This window comes from Rhinolophus hipposideros, assembly GCF_964194185.1.
Source record: "Rhinolophus hipposideros genome assembly, chromosome: 11".
Classification (NCBI taxonomy): domain Eukaryota; kingdom Metazoa; phylum Chordata; class Mammalia; order Chiroptera; family Rhinolophidae; genus Rhinolophus; species Rhinolophus hipposideros.
Window position 1 is genome coordinate 65,614,156 of NC_138057.1, and position 16,636 is coordinate 65,630,791.

At 44.9% G+C, this 16,636-nt stretch overlaps 1 protein-coding gene across 22 annotated transcripts in view; it reads left to right on the plus strand.

Moving 5' to 3' along the window:
* Positions 1-8,866: 8,866 nt before the first annotated feature.
* The window catches only part of ZNF618 (zinc finger protein 618), a 164,572-nt gene continuing 156,802 nt past the window's right edge, over positions 8,867-16,636 (plus strand). For 8 of the 22 annotated variants that reach the window (XM_081065324.1, XM_081065340.1, XM_081065341.1 and 5 more), the window contains exon 1: positions 8,895-9,016. In XM_081065324.1, the coding sequence (XP_080921450.1) occupies positions 8,984-9,016 (33 nt within the window). In that variant the 5' untranslated portion in view covers positions 8,895-8,983. Of the gene's footprint in view, positions 9,017-16,636 lie in introns of all 22 variants that reach the window. The other 14 variants (XM_081065325.1, XM_081065337.1, XM_081065328.1 and 11 more) reach the window with 9 other exon arrangements.

Genomic DNA, 16,636 nt, shown 5'->3' on the forward strand with positions numbered 1-16,636 from the left:
TTGAGAATCCCTTTAAATCAATCCCTTAAAATCAATTAAAAGAAAAAAAAACTGTTTGAAGAATTAAATCTTATTGATAACACTGAAAATTGCAAAAACTGAAAATTTCAATTGGTAGAAATAAGCAACAGAAAATAAAACTAACAAAAACTAACTCTGCACATGGTAAAAATTGTGATTGACTAAAAGTTGATGGAAGACCCCAAATCTGCTTGACAAAATTTAGATCACAAAATTTGCCTGGGAAAATTGGACCTGGTAGGAATAATGGTCACAAAGGAAAACTCACATTGTTAGAAAAAAATAATCAGCAAAGTTTGATGTGGACAAACCACCAATCGATGAATCAAATATTGTTGTCAAATATACAATGAAAAGAATTTGTTTGATGAAAGTATGGTAATTTCTGCGTAGGCTTCTAGCTTTTCAAACATTTCTGATAGATTAATTTTCTTACATTTTTATTTGAAATAATTTCAAAATTATATAGAAGAGTTACAAGAATAGTGCAAAGAACTCTTACACTTTACCCAGATTCACTACTTGTTAATATGTTGTCACATATCATTGCTTTATCATATATATGATATACATACGTATGTAGGTGTAGAGGTAGACATGTATATGATACATATATAATTTTTTTTCTGGAAACATTTGAGAACTGCAAACATCATGTCCCTTTACACCAAAAGTGTGTACTGCTAAGGTCAAGAACATCATCATACATAACCACAAAATATTTATCAACTCAGAAATTTAACACAGATAAATATATTATCTAATATCCTACCATATTAAAATTTTACCAATTGTCCCCATGATGTCCTTTATAGTAATTTTCTTTTTCACTCTGATCTAGGGTCCAATTCCAGATCACTCTTTGCCTTTAGTTATCATATTTCTTTAGTCTCCTTTAATTTGAAACAGTTCCTCAGCCTTTGTCTTTCATAACATTGACATTTTTGAAGAATACAGGCCAGTTGTTTGGTAGAACGCCCCTCGATCTGGGTTTGTCTAATGTTTCCTCATGATTAGATTTGGGTTATACATTTTTGGCAGGAATTCTGTGGAAGCGCTATTGGCTCTTTTTGGTGCCTCCCATCAGGAGGTACCATGTCCATTTGTCCACTTACCGGGGAAAGATACATTCCATTCCACCTTCTGTGCTTCACTCTCCTCATCTGCTCAAGGAGATAACCGAGGAGCAGAACTGAATGGTGTCATGGCCCAGCTGTCATATCAGACATGTTCCGCCCACTGGACAGTTGTGCCATTGATACAAGCCATTGAGGTCACATCATGATTAGTAGCATCATCGCTAACACCTAGGATACCTACTGTGTGCTGGCATTCATTGTCTTTTCTAACCCTCTTATAAAACATGCATGCATATGTTAGTGTTCCTATTTAACAGTTAAGGAAACTAAGGCTCAAAGAGAGCAATGTGATGTGCTCAGACTTATGTGGCTGGAAAGGGACTGAGCTGGGGTTTGAACCCAGTGTGCTCTGAGTCCAAAGTCTGAGCCCTGCACCATGCCACACTGTCAGCTCATCTCATTCACAAGTGTACCTCATGGCAGAAACCACAGATTAAAGCCCCCATTGGGGACCTCTAGGTGACACTAGGAGAAAATGAGATGCACTAGCTCCTGCCATCTTTCTCCCTCTTCCTTCCTTCCCCTGACCTGGGTCCTTTTTCATTCTGAGATCCTGCAGAATGAAGGTCAGGATTGCTGCTGTATCAGAGGGCATACCTGCTAGATTTGGGGCAACTGCCTCCAAAGCTGATTTTGTTCCCTTCTTGGCTGGATAACGTTGCTCAAATGAAAGGATTCTACCATCACTCTTGGGAGTGGGGGAAGGGCTGAATTTCCTTATACATATTAAAGGGGAAATGGGTTGGGACTAGTAATAACAACTACCATGTGTTGAGTGCATAACATGAGTTAATGCTTTAAATAACCCTGTATGTTAGGCATCTTAGTGTGACCATTTTATAAATAAAGAAACTGAGGCTTCATGTGATGGCATGCCCATGGAATAGTTTTATAAACCGTGCCATGCATTTTAGATACATAATCAGCATCTGCTGATGAATCCAGGGACGGGCTACTCAGATTTGGCCTTGATTCTGATTCTTGGTCTGTGCCATCAGCTTGATCTCTCTCACTTTGCCAACCTTCTGTCCTGGGTCTTCATTCTTTCTGGCTTTTCCTCCTGGACTCACCTCCCTGGGGGACTGCCACGGCCTCAGACACCTGCCTCTCCAGAGACTTCACCATTACTTGCAAGGACCTCACTTTAGGAAATGAGTTGCTGCCAGATTTCTTCCTTTTTGGGGCAGGAGAGAGAGAAATATGAAAGGAAGGAAAAGAAGAAAGTTCCAGAGCCAAAGCAGGATGATTTACAGACTGTGTCGATTTTGATTTCAATCACCAGAAAGTTTTACAGGGGCAGCCAGAGCACTGTGGAGAGAGGATGGCTTGAGAGCCAGATTGGGCTGCTACTGGCTGGTTTGGCCAAGGACTCCAACCTCAAATTTCTCATCCTTAAAATGGGGGTGACTATACCTTCCCTGCCCACTTCAGAGAAGTAGTGGATCAAATAAGAAAATGCTGCCATCTTGTTTGATAAATTGCTAAGAGATTTTATAAGACTGGATTGTGTGGTTCTCTCCCATCCTGTAGAGACTTAGGGAGTCCAAGTCTTCCTGGCTGGGCTGTTCCAAAAGAGTGCTTCCTTCCTTGTTTAGGCTTCAAGAAGAAACTCAGCCTGAGGAAGAAGACACCATTTTGTGAAGTCCCTGCCTACATTCTGTTCCACATACTTCAGAACTTATTGTTTCACTCTGAAGGCATCTTCACCACCAAAATCTACCCACAAGGTTTTAGCCAAAGCCCCAGGCTGCATGTGTCAGGCCTGGCACCTTTACAGTCCTGATCTCAACAGAGCCTCACAGTCCTGTACGAGATTCAACATGTGGGGTCTACCCAACCCACCGCACTTTCTTCTCTCAGGGGTGGGTCTCAGAAGTCTCTGTATATTAGGGCATCCTGCTCCTTGGTCATCAATGATTGGGTCCTGTGGCACCTGAGCTTGGTCAATCACATTCTCTGTCCTGAGAATCTGGACTGGAACACAGAGACGCTGGTCAGCACCTGTTGGTAATGAGAGGACAGTGGGGTGAGCCATTTTGACTGTGTGCCTGGAGAAGCAGAGGGTGCCCACCTGGAGACAGGCAGGGGGAAGGGAGGGAGGGAGAGACAGAGAATGAATTAGGGCTGAGATGTCAAAAGGCCTACGGTCCAGAGTAACTGGGTGAGAGCAAGCCTAGCTCCTATTCCAAATTCTCTTGAGGCTTTGTTTTATTTCCTGCCCTTCAGTATTAGGACTCACCTCCTGATTTAATAACACTTTCCCGTTTCTTGAGCGGGGAGGTGTTTCATGTGATTTTGTTACTGCTCGTTATAAGTAAAAGAGTGTTGAAGACTGGTAGGTTTTAGGACCCCCATTTTACAAAGACAGTAACTAGACTCAGAGGTTAAGCCATGAGCCCAGGGTCACACAGCTAGTCAGTGTCAGAGGTGGGAAACATGTGTCTCTGTGATTCCAATAGCTGACAACGTGTATGGAGTACTTTCTTTATACCAGGCACTTTCTAAAAGCTTTACATGTGTTATCTCATTTCATCCTCAGAGCACCCCCATGGGGGAGATACTGTTGTCAGCACCATTTGAAAGATGAAGAAATGGAGGCAAGGGGAGGTCGCATTTTCTGCTTAAGATCACAGAGCGTGGGAAGGCCAGAGCCAAGGCAGAAACCCAGGTGTTGCAACCCACAGCCTGGGCTCTTAATAATTAAGCCAAATAGGCATTAAAGTGGCACTGCTGGTTCTGGGGACAGCGGGCTGGGTATGGAGGGGGTAAGAGGTTTCCAGAATTTGGTAAACACAGGTATGTTGAATAGAATCATTAACCCTTAGAGGATGGGTAAGCCCTTGGAGGTCACTCCTGGACTATGTTTCCACCTAAGGTTAGTGTCCATTCTCAGCAACTCTGACCGATGGTCATTCTGTCCCCGGGATATGTCCCTCTCTTCCATCATTGAGCAGGGCTGGTCTTGCCCCACTGGGCTCTCACTAAATACTTTGACTCCTCTTTCTGTCCTTCCTCCTTTAGTTAACCCTTACTTAACCTCCTGAACAGGGGTAAATCAGCTCTGGGTGACTGCAGAGTTCCCACCATGGTTTGGGAAATGTGTATGTACATTTAGGAACTGAATTTTGTCAGGACGACATCAAGCTCAGTGTTTGTCCCCCAGCATACCCTTCATGACCCAGTAGGGACAGAGTGAAGAAGAGACAGACCCTCCAGAGCTGGGACATCTGTGGAGGACATGGCTCCCACGGTGGTGCTGAGTGCACTCTGGGCTCTCTGTTGGGATGTGCTGATAGCAGAGAAGGAAGGCCCAGTTCCTGTGGCCCATGGGTGGTGGAGAAGCAGATGAGATGATTCCAGAGAGAGAAGGCTGAGGACTGTGGGGACGGAGTCAGGAGTGCAGTTTCCAGGCTCTCGGCCTCACGTGGAAAGGTGCTGGCTCAGGTAGTAAATGGCCATCAACTGTGATCGGATGGCCATCAGCTGTGGCTAGTTGGCCGTCAGCTGTAACCAGTGAGCCATTGGCCACTAATATAACTGCTGTGGCTATCCTAGCAGGAAATGGGGGCTGAGCTAGCAAGCGCGTATTGCAGTTCACAAATGGGGTTGGTTGGTTGGCAGAGAAGTGGACGGTAGGTTGCAGATTGTGTGGCTCCTGCTTCCTGTGTTTCCAACCTAGCCGCCGGAGAGACTATAGTGGTATGAACCTCCCCATCCTTGGCTCCATTGGTGTTCCTTTTTGGCCTCACCTTATCCTGCGTTCCTATGTGGGAGCTGAGACCCTACATGACACCCTGCATGACACATGGCGCAGGAGCAGGGTACGGCACCGGCCAAAGCTCCCTGAAGGGCGGTGGAGCAGTTTGTGCATATGAACACTCAGTCTCAGGAAGACCAGGAAGAGCAGCTGCTGGAGAGCTGGACCCCCGTGGAGGGGTGGGAAGACATGGACGGTTCTCCAACCAGCATAGGCCGGAGAAAGCAAAGGTCATTGCGGCCATGTGGGCTGGGAAGTTCTTGTTAAGGCAGCCTGGATGCCCCACTTGTAGTCCCAGGAGGAAACGCTTGCTGAGTCCTCGGTGGGAGATGCTGGTGAGGTCATGCTTGTCCCTCACCCCCAGGTTGGGAGGATTTGGAGCCCTCGCCCTGCAGAGAGGGCACACGTTGTGGGGCCGGTGCACAGCCCTGGCAAATGACTATGGACTGTGGGGAATAGGTTCCATCCCTGATTTGATGGACCGCTTGACTGTATGCTTGGGAGCGTACCACCATGTAATGGAACCGGAGGATGTTTGCTTCCTGTGTCTCGACCGGCCACCATCGAGAATATGTAAACACCTTGGCTGTGAGCCACTATTGTTCCAGCACGGTGCCCTGAGAACCCTGGCTGTGCCCAGGAAGTCTGGCTGTGCCCAGAAAGAGTGGTTGTGCCCTGAGAGGCCCTGGCTGTGCCCTGGAAGACTGGTGGTCCCCTAAGAAGCCCAGGAAGTCTGGCTGTGCCCAGAAGGACTGGTGGTGCCCTGAGAAACCCTGGCTGTGCCAAGAGAGCCTGGCTGGGTCCAGGATATTGCATTCACCTCCAGGCTCCTCGCACAGGGCCCCTCACGGAAGACACTTGTCGCGTAGATTGTGAGGCGATACCCTGGAGGGGTGGAATGCGGGGACAGAGCCAGGAGTGCAGTTTCCAGGCTCTCAGACTCACGTGGAAAGGTGCTGGCTCGGGTAATAAATGGCTATCAACTGTGATCGGATGGCCATCAGCTGTGGCTAGTTGGCCGTCAGCTGTAACCAGTGAGCCATTGGGCACTAATATGACTGCTATGGCTATGCTAGCAGATGATGGTGGCTGAGCTAGCAAGCCCAGATTGCCGTTAGCAAGTGGGGTTGGTTGGTTGGCAGAAAAGCGGACGGCAGGATCGTGTGGATCCTGTTTCCTGTGTCTCTAACCCAGCCACCAGCGAGATTATAGTGGTATGACCCCCCCCCCCCATCCATGGCTCCGTTGGTGTTCCTTTTTGGCCTCACCATATCCTGCGTTCCCATGTGGGGAGCTGGAGCTCAGACTCCACATGACACCCTGTATGACAAGGACCCAAGAGGATTTTCCAGGTCAGAGGTGCCTGGAAACAGCCTGCAGATTATTCCAGGTTGGGTCACTGACCCTTTTGAGAAAATGGTCAAAGCCAGAGATTTTTCTCCCCCAAAATGGACATATTGACATAAATTTGCTTAAGACATAAAATTGCTTATTTTATGGATCCCCAAACCCATCTGAGGTCTCCATTTAAGAATCCCTGATCTAGAGAGACCTGCCATTAGATTAAGACCCGGAGAGAAAGTGGGCTTCTACTCAGCCTTCCAGCAGGATGTTATTCCTCCTAGAATCTTTGCTGACACCCCTCCCATTCTCCCCGCCCTCCCCTCAGGCCATTCCTCTTTCTCCCACACCTGTGTATTTTGATGTTGGCACTGTATTGCAATGGTTTAAAAAATGTCCTTAGACCATCAGCATCACCTGGGAACTTGTAGAAATGCAAATTCTGGGTGAGGCCCAGCAATCTGCATTTGCAGAGACCCTCCCTGTGGTTCTGAAGATGACTCAAGTTTAAGAAGGGCTGTATGACATGTGTCTGCTGTACTATATACAAAGTGTTTTGGACGTAGTAAGTGCTCAATGAATATTTATTGCATCATCTTTTACTGTCTCCCAGGACAGGGTTTTTTCCCTCTTGATACCCCGTAGCTCTGAGTCTGGTAAATGAGACCCAATGTTATCGGAGTCCAGATTTTTTCTACTCAGGTCCTAAGGCAAGGCTTAGCTCCACTGCGCAGAGGAGGGGGCTTGGGTTTGAGGAAAGTACCCAGAAACCTTCACACAGGATTGGAGCCAGAGAATCAAAGCTGGTCATCTATTCAGGCAACAAGGCCTCGGCCACCTGGTGGAGGGGCTAGCCAGCACATATGCCCAGGACTCCTGGGAGCCCAACTCTGCCAAACTCCGCAGGCTGCCCTTCTCCCCTCAGTGCTTGCTTTACACCAGCCTTGGCAAAAGCTGCCAAACCTCTGCCAACGTATTTGCCAGGCTGGCAGGGAGGGAAATGGCCACTTTTTATTTTTAATGACCCTCCAACATATTTTGGGGGTCGAGGAATGATTAGAAGATCCCTCTTAACCTCTTGTGTTTGTGTTTGTTTCCGGAGAAGAGTGTGTCTTTTAATTCTATCCTCTTATGGAGGGCTGCATTCCCACATTTTCATTCTTCAGGGAGAGGAAGTGTCTTCTATACAGTCCCAGTTTCCTGACATTTAAAAAATAACTTTTCTGGGGGATGCAGAGAAAAAATTTCTGTAACCTCCTGTCTCATATGGATCCAGCTCTTTAAACATTAAAAAACTTTATTTTTTAAGGTGGGGTAGAGAAAAGATACCTGTTTACCCTTAATTTCCAATGCTTTTATTTTTTAAAAGTATCCTTATATTTTTCTCTTGGGGAGGGACAAAGAAAGATTTTTCTCATTTATAAGTTGTTCTTCAGATTTTTATTCTGAAAATCAATCAATTGTGGGAAATGTGGGATGGACCCAGTAATCCTTCTTGTCTCTTTAGGGGCAGATCCTTCACATTTTTTATTTTTGAAAAATGATTTTGAGGTCTGAAAAAAAACAAAAACAAAAAAACCTTTAAAACTTCCCAAGTCACAGGGAGGCAGTTCCTCAAATTTAAAAAATAATAATTTGATTTTAAGGTATTATATAGAAATATTCTTGTTCATCATTTCACATAGAAACCGTTTCTCAAGTTTTTCTTTTTTAAATGAACTTAATTGGGGGATATGGCAGGGGGGAATTCCCCTGAACTTTTAACCCCTCTTGTCTTACACAGGGCCATTTCTTCAAACTTTTATTTTTAAAATAAATGTTCTTTAAAATTTTTTTTTGACTGGTAAATAGAAATCCTCTGTTCATCCCTCATTTCACATAAGTATAAAGCAGTTCCTCAAATATTTACTTTTAAAATCCATCTGATTGGGGGCTAGCAAGAGGCCCCTTAACTAACCCTCTTCTGACATAGGGCCAGTTCTTCAAACTTGTATTTTTAGATTACATTCGATTTTTATGGAGGTGTGGAAGGGGCAATAGGAATCTTCATCCAACCTTTCGATTCTCCCATAAGACCAACTCTGCAAACTTTAAAAATTCAAGTTGATTTTTTTGGGGGGTGGGTGTGTGTGGGGCAAGAGTTCCCATTAACCCCTTGTGTTCCGCTAAGAGGCAGCTCCCCAAACTTTTTTCCCCCAACCTGAAAATGACCTTTCCGAGGGGCTGGAGCACTAGAGGAGAGCAGAAGGGCGCTGGGGGGCGGGCACAGGGGGCGCGGGGCGGACGGGGCGCGGCCCGGGAAAGTTTGGGGGGCGGGTGCGCCGCGGCCGGGGGGTGGCGGGCGGGCGGGAGCGGCGCGCCCCGGGCCGGCCAGCTTTGTGTGCGGCGCGGAGGCCGGCGGCGCGGAGGCCGAGGCCGAGGCCCGGAGCTCGCGGGCCGCGCGGCGAGGCCGGCCGGGGGGCGGGCAGGGCGACGGGGGGCGGCGGCGGCCCCGCGAGGGGCGGCTCGGCGGCGGCGGCGGCGGCGGCCGGTGCTGGCCGGGGGTGGGGGCGAGGGCCGGGCGCCCCCCCCCGCGCGCCCCCAGCGCCCCCGCCCCCCCGGCCTGAGCGGGGCGGGCGGAGGAGGGAGCGGCGGCGGCGGCAGCGGCGGCGGCATTGTGCGCGCACCAGCAGCCCGGCCCGGGAGGAGCAGGACGCGCTGGGGCCGCCTCCTCCCGCACGGACCCATGAACCAGCCGGGCGGCGCGGCGGCTCCGCAGGTACGACGGGGGGCCGGGGGCATGCACTGCGCGGGGGACCCCGGGGGGCCGGGGCCCCGGGCACTGCGCCACTTCATTGCAAGATTTGCAAAATGCAAAGTGCCTGGGTACATTTGCGGGCTTTTTGTGGGCACAAACGGGAGGGTCGGCGTCTGGAGAGCCCCCCCGGGTGCCGCGGGGTGCGAGGAGGGTGGGGGAGACAAGGGGGTCTTTTCGGACCCCCCACCCAGCGCCCTCACTGTCCCCGGGCTCGGACCGGAGCCCAGAAAACAAAGCGGTGAGAGAACAGAGCAGCCATTTCAGTTTGGACAATTCACATTTTGCAAAAATGCAACCCCTTCCAGCTCTCCCCCCTCCTCCCCAAATTTGCAATTTCCCCCGACCCTCTCTGCTCTCGGGGTTCCAGATGACCCCCGGGGAGGTCTTTCCCCCCTGGCCCCCCATCTTTGCAACAATCTTTTTTTTTTAGGCCATATTTCCCTTTCTCAATTTTTTTTTTTTCTAATTTTTCTTCAAACGGTAGTTTTTTCCCATTAAAACGACGCCACCTAGAGGATACTATTTTGTAAATAAAAAAGAAATTAAAATTGAAAAGAAATATTTTTTATTTCTTATTTTTTCAAAAGTTTGCACCATAAGGCAGTGGAGGGGAAAGGGATTCTTTTCCTTTTTGGGGTGAAAATTTTCACTTTGATCTTTCCAGGAGCATGGAGACAATTTCTATTTCTGAAGCCAAATCCAGATAATATGTAAATGAAAATTAAGCTGGAATTTGAATGAATTCAGTTTTTGAAGGGGAGAAAGCAGAAAGCCTCCTAATACCAAAGTCAATTTGGCTTCTCAACTAATTTTAGTTTGAGAAAAAAACTAATTGGAATGAGGAAAGGAGGGAAATTGTTGAGTTTTGCGAAAACTGGGAGAATTGGCTTTATGAAGCAATTAGAAATTGTACTTCATTGTAATTTGGAACTTGTTTAGCTCAGCGGGCAAAAAAGACTAATTTCAACATTTGGCAATATTTAAGTTTTTCTATTTCCAAGAAGGAAGGATTTAAAAGAGAAAATAGACCCTAAAATGTTGGCTTTGGACACACCCAGAAATTGTAGGTTTTTTTTTTTTTAAATTTTGCATTTACATTTTACTGCATTTAAATCCCAAGATTCTAAAGAAAAACAAACTGGAAAAGTTAGAGTGAAATCCTCTCTTTTTTTCCCTGTGTTTGTTGGGTTTTGTGTTATTTGGTTTTATTTTGATGGAATAATTAAGACTGTTTTCTGATTTTGTTTTCTGGAAGGTCTGGGTATTTCTTTTTTTGTTGTTGTTTTATCCAGAAAATGTCAGGAACCGTTTTTTGAGAAATACTCAGTGGAAAAAAAATGTAAATTCATTACATTATACAAATTGAGTAGCCCACAGATTTGTAGGAGAGACCGCCATTAAAATAAGATATGCATAATTAACATTATTATGAAAAAACTAACAGTGGATTCACAGAAGCTCATTTTTTATGACATGCAACTGAATCAGTTGATAAAGACAAGGGTTGAGGAATCCTTGGAGGAAGAAAATTTGCCCTTCTCTGTGCTTGCTCACTCTTCCAATTTAAAAAATTTATTATTAAAAAAATCTAGATTGGTTACAGGCCTCTTTGATTGTGATGTAGGGTTAGTAGTTCATTAACATTTGGTATTTTTCACAAATTTGATTACTTTCAAAGGGGAAGAAAATCCATTAACCTTTATCAATTTTTTTTTTGGGGGGGTCTATGTTTGAAAAGAACAAAATTTTACTGACTTAAGAAGGAAACATAAAAAGGGAAGGACAGAAAGGAGATGAAAATTCTGATTCTTATTCATCTTCCCTTGGAACACTTACTTTGCTGAAAAAATGGGGTAAAACACCAATTCAGCTGATTCTAGCATCAAAATTTAATTTTTTTTTTGAAGGAAAAATAATCAAAATACAAACAAAAGCCAAACCCAAAGATACTTGCCTTTGGAACATGAAAGCACATGTGTAAACAGCATTTGATGTAGTTTTTTTTGGCCTTAAAATGAATCAAATGAAAGTGAAACAAAAAAAAACAAAAAAAAAAATTTTTTTTCCAAAGACTGATATTGACTGAATTAAAATTTAACAGATGAAATAAAATTTAACACCCAAAGTTGAAGGGTTATTTGTGATGAATTACTATCTGATTGAATTTGCTGGGGATTTCGAACTAAAAACAAAAACAAAAAAGTTCTAATTTTTCTGTCCAAAAGGGGGGAATATTGTTAGCATTTGCGGTGGGGGGATCTTGGTGGCAGCCTGGGTGGGGAGCTCATAGGGTCATACAGGTCTAGGACTGGAAACCCTGTGCCCCTTTCACCATCCACCAGCTGGTCTTGGAAGAAATGGTGGCCCCAGTCCATGGATTTCCAACCCCATTTTGTGGAAATTCACATTTCTAAGGGGATACGAATTTTGTGAAATATCTTTGACAGTGGCAGAGGTTGGATATTTCCCATCAATCGCCATTGCATTTGGGAGATTTTGTTTTTTTAGTAACAAAATCCTTCAGGGCTGACTGGCCACATTCTGACATATTTGGAATGAGCTTTTTTTTTAAGTAGCATAATTAAGAAAATTTTTTTCCTGTTGAATTATTTAGGCCGATGCCTAGGACGGTCAAAGAATTTATAATTTCCAAGGGCTCTGGAGGCCTCATGAGACAGTAGACTTGAGTTTAGCAAGAGATGAAGGAGAGCTGTGCCCTCGGCTGGGGAGGGGGTAGGTGGGCATTCCTACCAGGCATCTGAGAAAAAGTCAGGATTGTAGATAACAGGTTATTTCTGGTGCAAGGAATAAAAATATTGCAGCACGTTCCTTTGTGTGTCCTGGCTCTTCTGACACACAACTCAGATTCCTTCATTCTATTCTGAAATTTTGTTGTGTTGTCTATGTTTTAAAGGGAACCCCTGGTTAGAAATTGAAAATCATTTCTGTTTGTAGACCTGTTTTTCCATTAAAAAAAAAATTGTTTATTCTGATCATGTTTGTTGTAAAGGAAATAGAGGTGCATGATGGTACTGTTGGGGGTGGGGTCAGTTTTCTTTTGTTTCTATTGGCGTCTGTCAGGATTGAGATCTGACCTGGGCCTTGCCTCTCTCACCTACTATTTTAGATGGAAGTGTGACCAGAAATGGATGTACGAGCGAATTTTTATTAGCCTGTGTCTGCTCACCACACTCTCTTATAACATTGGGCAAAAAATCTGGCAAATTGGACTTGAGGGGTGGTAATTTGATGATGGGCTGAGTTATTTTGGTGAAAGATCATTTATACTCAGTTTCACAGTGGAGACTCTTATTACTTAATGTTTTGCTTTTCTGCCTAAGGAGTTTTTTTTTTTTTTTTTTTCTAATAAGGTTTGAAATTTCAAGGGCCTGCTTTATAGCTTGACTTTGGACCAAGCAAGGAAAAAGGGTTTGCTTATACTTTAGCCCTGCACAGAGGTGAACTTGAACAAGGCCTCTTGCTTTTGCAGAAAGGAAAGCAACAAAGATGGCTGGTCAGTGGAAGGCTGACCTCTCCCTGGTTCTAGAAAATAAACAGCTAATGGTTTGTTTCATTTCAGAGACAGAGCTTAAAAACTCCTCCATTGTCAGATACAATTCCCCCCTCCACCTTTGACCCAGCTCTTGGCATGCTACTTCCTGTGACCTCAGAATCCTCATGTCTTCTTGGTGGGGTGATAAGAGCTTCCTTGCTGTGTTCCACTGGATGTATAGGCTGACTTTTCGTGGTCGTGGTGAAATTTGGAATTTTTCCCCATGTTCTTGTAATGTTTTATCTCACTTGTGTCTCCTCCCTACTGATGTAAAGTGATGTCGATTTGTGGGTACCCAGGAATCCTAGCTTCCCACAGTCTTGCAGTATGACCTTGGACAAATCACTTCTTCCTTCGGAGACTTCGTTTGCGTTTGTGAAATGAGCTTTCAATCCGAACAGGGATAATAATAAATAGGTTTCATCTCTGATTCTGACTCTAGGTGATTGGCTGTTGCTGCCTGGATCATTGTGTTGAGAAGGATTCTGAGGCCACATCCATATACCCATATTCCGGAGAGAGGGATGCATTGGTCAGATAGTAGTGTCAGTCACAGAATGGGGGGAGGGGGGGCTCTTCGTCACCAAAGCCAGGCTAGCTGTGTCATGACCCATTAGTGGGTTGTCAAATCAATTTAGTGGATGGCAATCAGCATTAAAAAAAGAATAGAATAGAATACAGGGAACACAAAACAGCAGAGGCATAACACAGCATTGCAGGTAAGTGTTGTCTCATGAAACTTTCCTTTACATTTACTATGTATGTGCATGATAAGAAATGGAATTCCTAATGTGAATCATGTTAAAAAAGAGTTGCAAAGGGACTGGGACTAGATGATCCACAATGAGGCTGCAAGTCCACTCTACTGCTTCTACCTTTCTTTTTCTCACTTATCGTCCTAGTTGACTTTTACGGGAACCCTGTGGAGTAGGTGTCCGTCCTGTGCCACATGTTTGTCCCCTGGTTGAGCCTGCCTTCAGGGCCACCTGTGAAGAAGCTTTAGCTGTGTGGTGGTTAGGCTCCTACCCCAGTTTGTTGCCCTTGGATGCGACGTACAAGACAGGTGTTAGAGGGAAGGCCGCATCTTTGCCAGGTTGCAGTGCTGGAAAGGAGATTGTAAGTAACACTGAATCCCCTGTCTTGGTGGGAGGGAGAGCTGTCAGTTACTTTTATTTTCTCACTTTTACTTCAAATTGCCAGAGGAGGTTTTCTGCAGTTAGAGAGTTCATGTTTATGCAGTATTTAAAATTTAATTAGACTCTGTGTAAGTGTCTATATTTTTTGTGTGTATGCACTTCCTAAACACTTCCAGAATTGCTGTGTTGGTCTCTTCATCTTTTAAATGTGTCAGACCAGTGCTGTCCAATAGAAATATAATTTGGGCCACAAATGTGAACCACATGTAATTTCAATTTTCTCGTAATGCTTTTAAAAAAAGTAAAAAGAAGCAGATGAAATTAATTTTATAATATAGTTTAACCCAATATATCCCACAATATGATCATTTCAGTATGTCATTAATATAAAATTATTGATGTGATATTTACATTCTTCTTTGGAGGGTTAGTCTTTTCTGATTAGCCACACTTCATGTGCTCAGTAGCCACATATGGCTAGTGGCTTCTGTATCGGACAGCACAGGGCCAGACCAATGTTCTATTTGTTGTTGCTGGGTGGCCTCAGAAGTTTAGTGACCCATCTTTTAAAGCTCTCGGTTTTGTTGGTGCGGCATCCTTCCTGAGCCCTATCTGCTCTGAGGCATTCTAGCCGATAGTGGTGAAGAGTTCCATCATTTAGCCTCTTCTGGCTAACGTGGTCCATACCTCCCTTTTATTTGTCCCAAAGCAGTCCTTCTGCCAGGATTATGCCAGAGTGCTGTTTGTTGAAAATGACAAATGATGGCTAGAAACTCCAGTACGTGTGCCACTGAAGTTGAAAAATACAAGTGCGGAGGCACTTAATTGTAGGAGGTGGGTTTGAAATAAAGCATGGCCTGAAAGGAGGAAGATGTAAGAAGATAACAGGTGGGTAGGGTTAGGGTTGGCGTCTAAGGGGAGGGGACGAGAGAGGGGGCAAAGATGGTCAGTTTGGTAAAATCCGTTTCTGACCTGAATATGGAACCACCAGGAAATTCCCCCAGGTTAGGACTTAGGTTAGAAGCATAGCAGTTTTCTGACATCTACCCAGTTGTTGAAATGGAAAGCTGGATTTGAGGTCAACCAGACTGGAGTTTGAAATCCAACCTCATGTCACGTTTAGCTTTGTATTACTTTGGGAAGGTTACTTCTGGTTTTGGAACCACAGCTGCTGCATCTGGAAAAACGGGGTGGGCGTGGGGTGTCATAGTCTTGACCTAGAAGGTTTTGTTTTTACAGTTAAATGAAGTAGCAGATGTGAAAACACCCAGCCAGTCCTTAGAAAGAGATCCTTGGAAGGTGGTCAACACTTGTTAGTTATCTTGACCCAGTGGCTAGTAGGTCTCCATTTTGGGAGATTGAGCCCCAATAACAGCTTTGGTAGTTCTAGAAACTTGGTGGCTTATCTTGAATAGGCAGAGTTAGGTAAAAACAGAAAAGGTACATTTTTTTTTTTTGGTGTTGCTTTAAGACAGACCAGGGTGAGACATCTCCTGCGTCTTACACATCTGACTTGTCAACAGTGTTCTTCTCAGTGCCTTCATTCCAGGGATGCTCTAACTCCTCCAAATAGTTCTGGATTTGTTTCAAAGCCTGTGGCACAGTGTTTAAAAGCGATAACTCTTAATCCCGGTAAACTGTGTACCTTTGGGCTTCTGCTCACACTGGGCCTCCTGTCTCTCACGCCCTTTCCCTCATTCATCTCTACTCCATGAGAAATCAGACCCCCTCGAGACCACCAGCACGTCCTCTTCTGAGGAGTCTCCCCAGGTAGAGTTCAGCTCTGCCTACCCCACAGTACTTCCCAAGTGCTGTGGACCCACAGATGAGAGTAGGTTGCTTGCATCTGTTTCTCCAGCCAGCTTGGGAGTTTCTTGAAGGTAGAGATCATGGGTTATTCATTTTAGGGTCTGGCACAGAGCAGCAGCTCAATACATATTTGATAACTTAATTGGATTTTTGGAAATAGCTCAGATCACTCGGATTTGAGTCTAGTGAAGAGTAGGTGACTACTTTGGGTTTGGTTGTTTGGTCAAAACTAGTGTTTGATTTGGAAGCCATAAGCTCATTTTCTTAGAGCTGGCTCCGAAGACATGCTCCCCATTGAGATGACAAAGCAGAAGGGGCTCCTTGGATGGGAATAATGCTTCTTTGACTTTACATGTCTTGGGGAAGTTTTAAAAAGTTCCCAACCCCTTCACGCTGTTGTATAAACTATTTCTTTAAAATGGCTGGGGGGTTGAGGGGGCATCTAGGGACATCACCCGGGTGGCTGATGCAGGTATGGTGAATGGGACTCAGCATTTCTGAGTAGGTGGAAATGGGGAAGCCTCAAGATGGAAGGGGCTCAGCATTACCCTGTGTTTGCTCTAGGAGCTGGTCTGCTTGGCCATAGGCCCAGGAACTGGATATCAGGGGGCTGTTTGCAGAACACTGGGACACATGGGCGCCCCTTAAATGTGAAGTAGCTAAATGTGTGATTTGCTATTCAACCAGACCCCATCTTTGGTTGGATTCTGGTTTGCAGATGCCAGAGAGTCGAGGAAAGTACAGTGGTACCTCAGTTTTCAAATGTCTCTGTTGTCGAACATTTCGGTTTACGAATGCCATAAATTTTATGGATCTATGGTATCATTAAATAGTAAAATTCATACTGAATTTGCAGTTTTAGGGGTTGATTTTAAAGGTCTGGAATGGATTAATCCATTTTGCATTACTTTCTATGGGGAAACCATGCGTTGGTTTTTGAACGTTTCAGAACTCGAATGGTCTTCTGGAACGGATTACGTTAAAAAACCGAGGTACCACTGTATATGGGAGAAAACAGAGAATATTCTGTTTATTTGCTTAATCTTTTTTCTGTAAGTTTTATAAAACACTGCCATTTTTAAC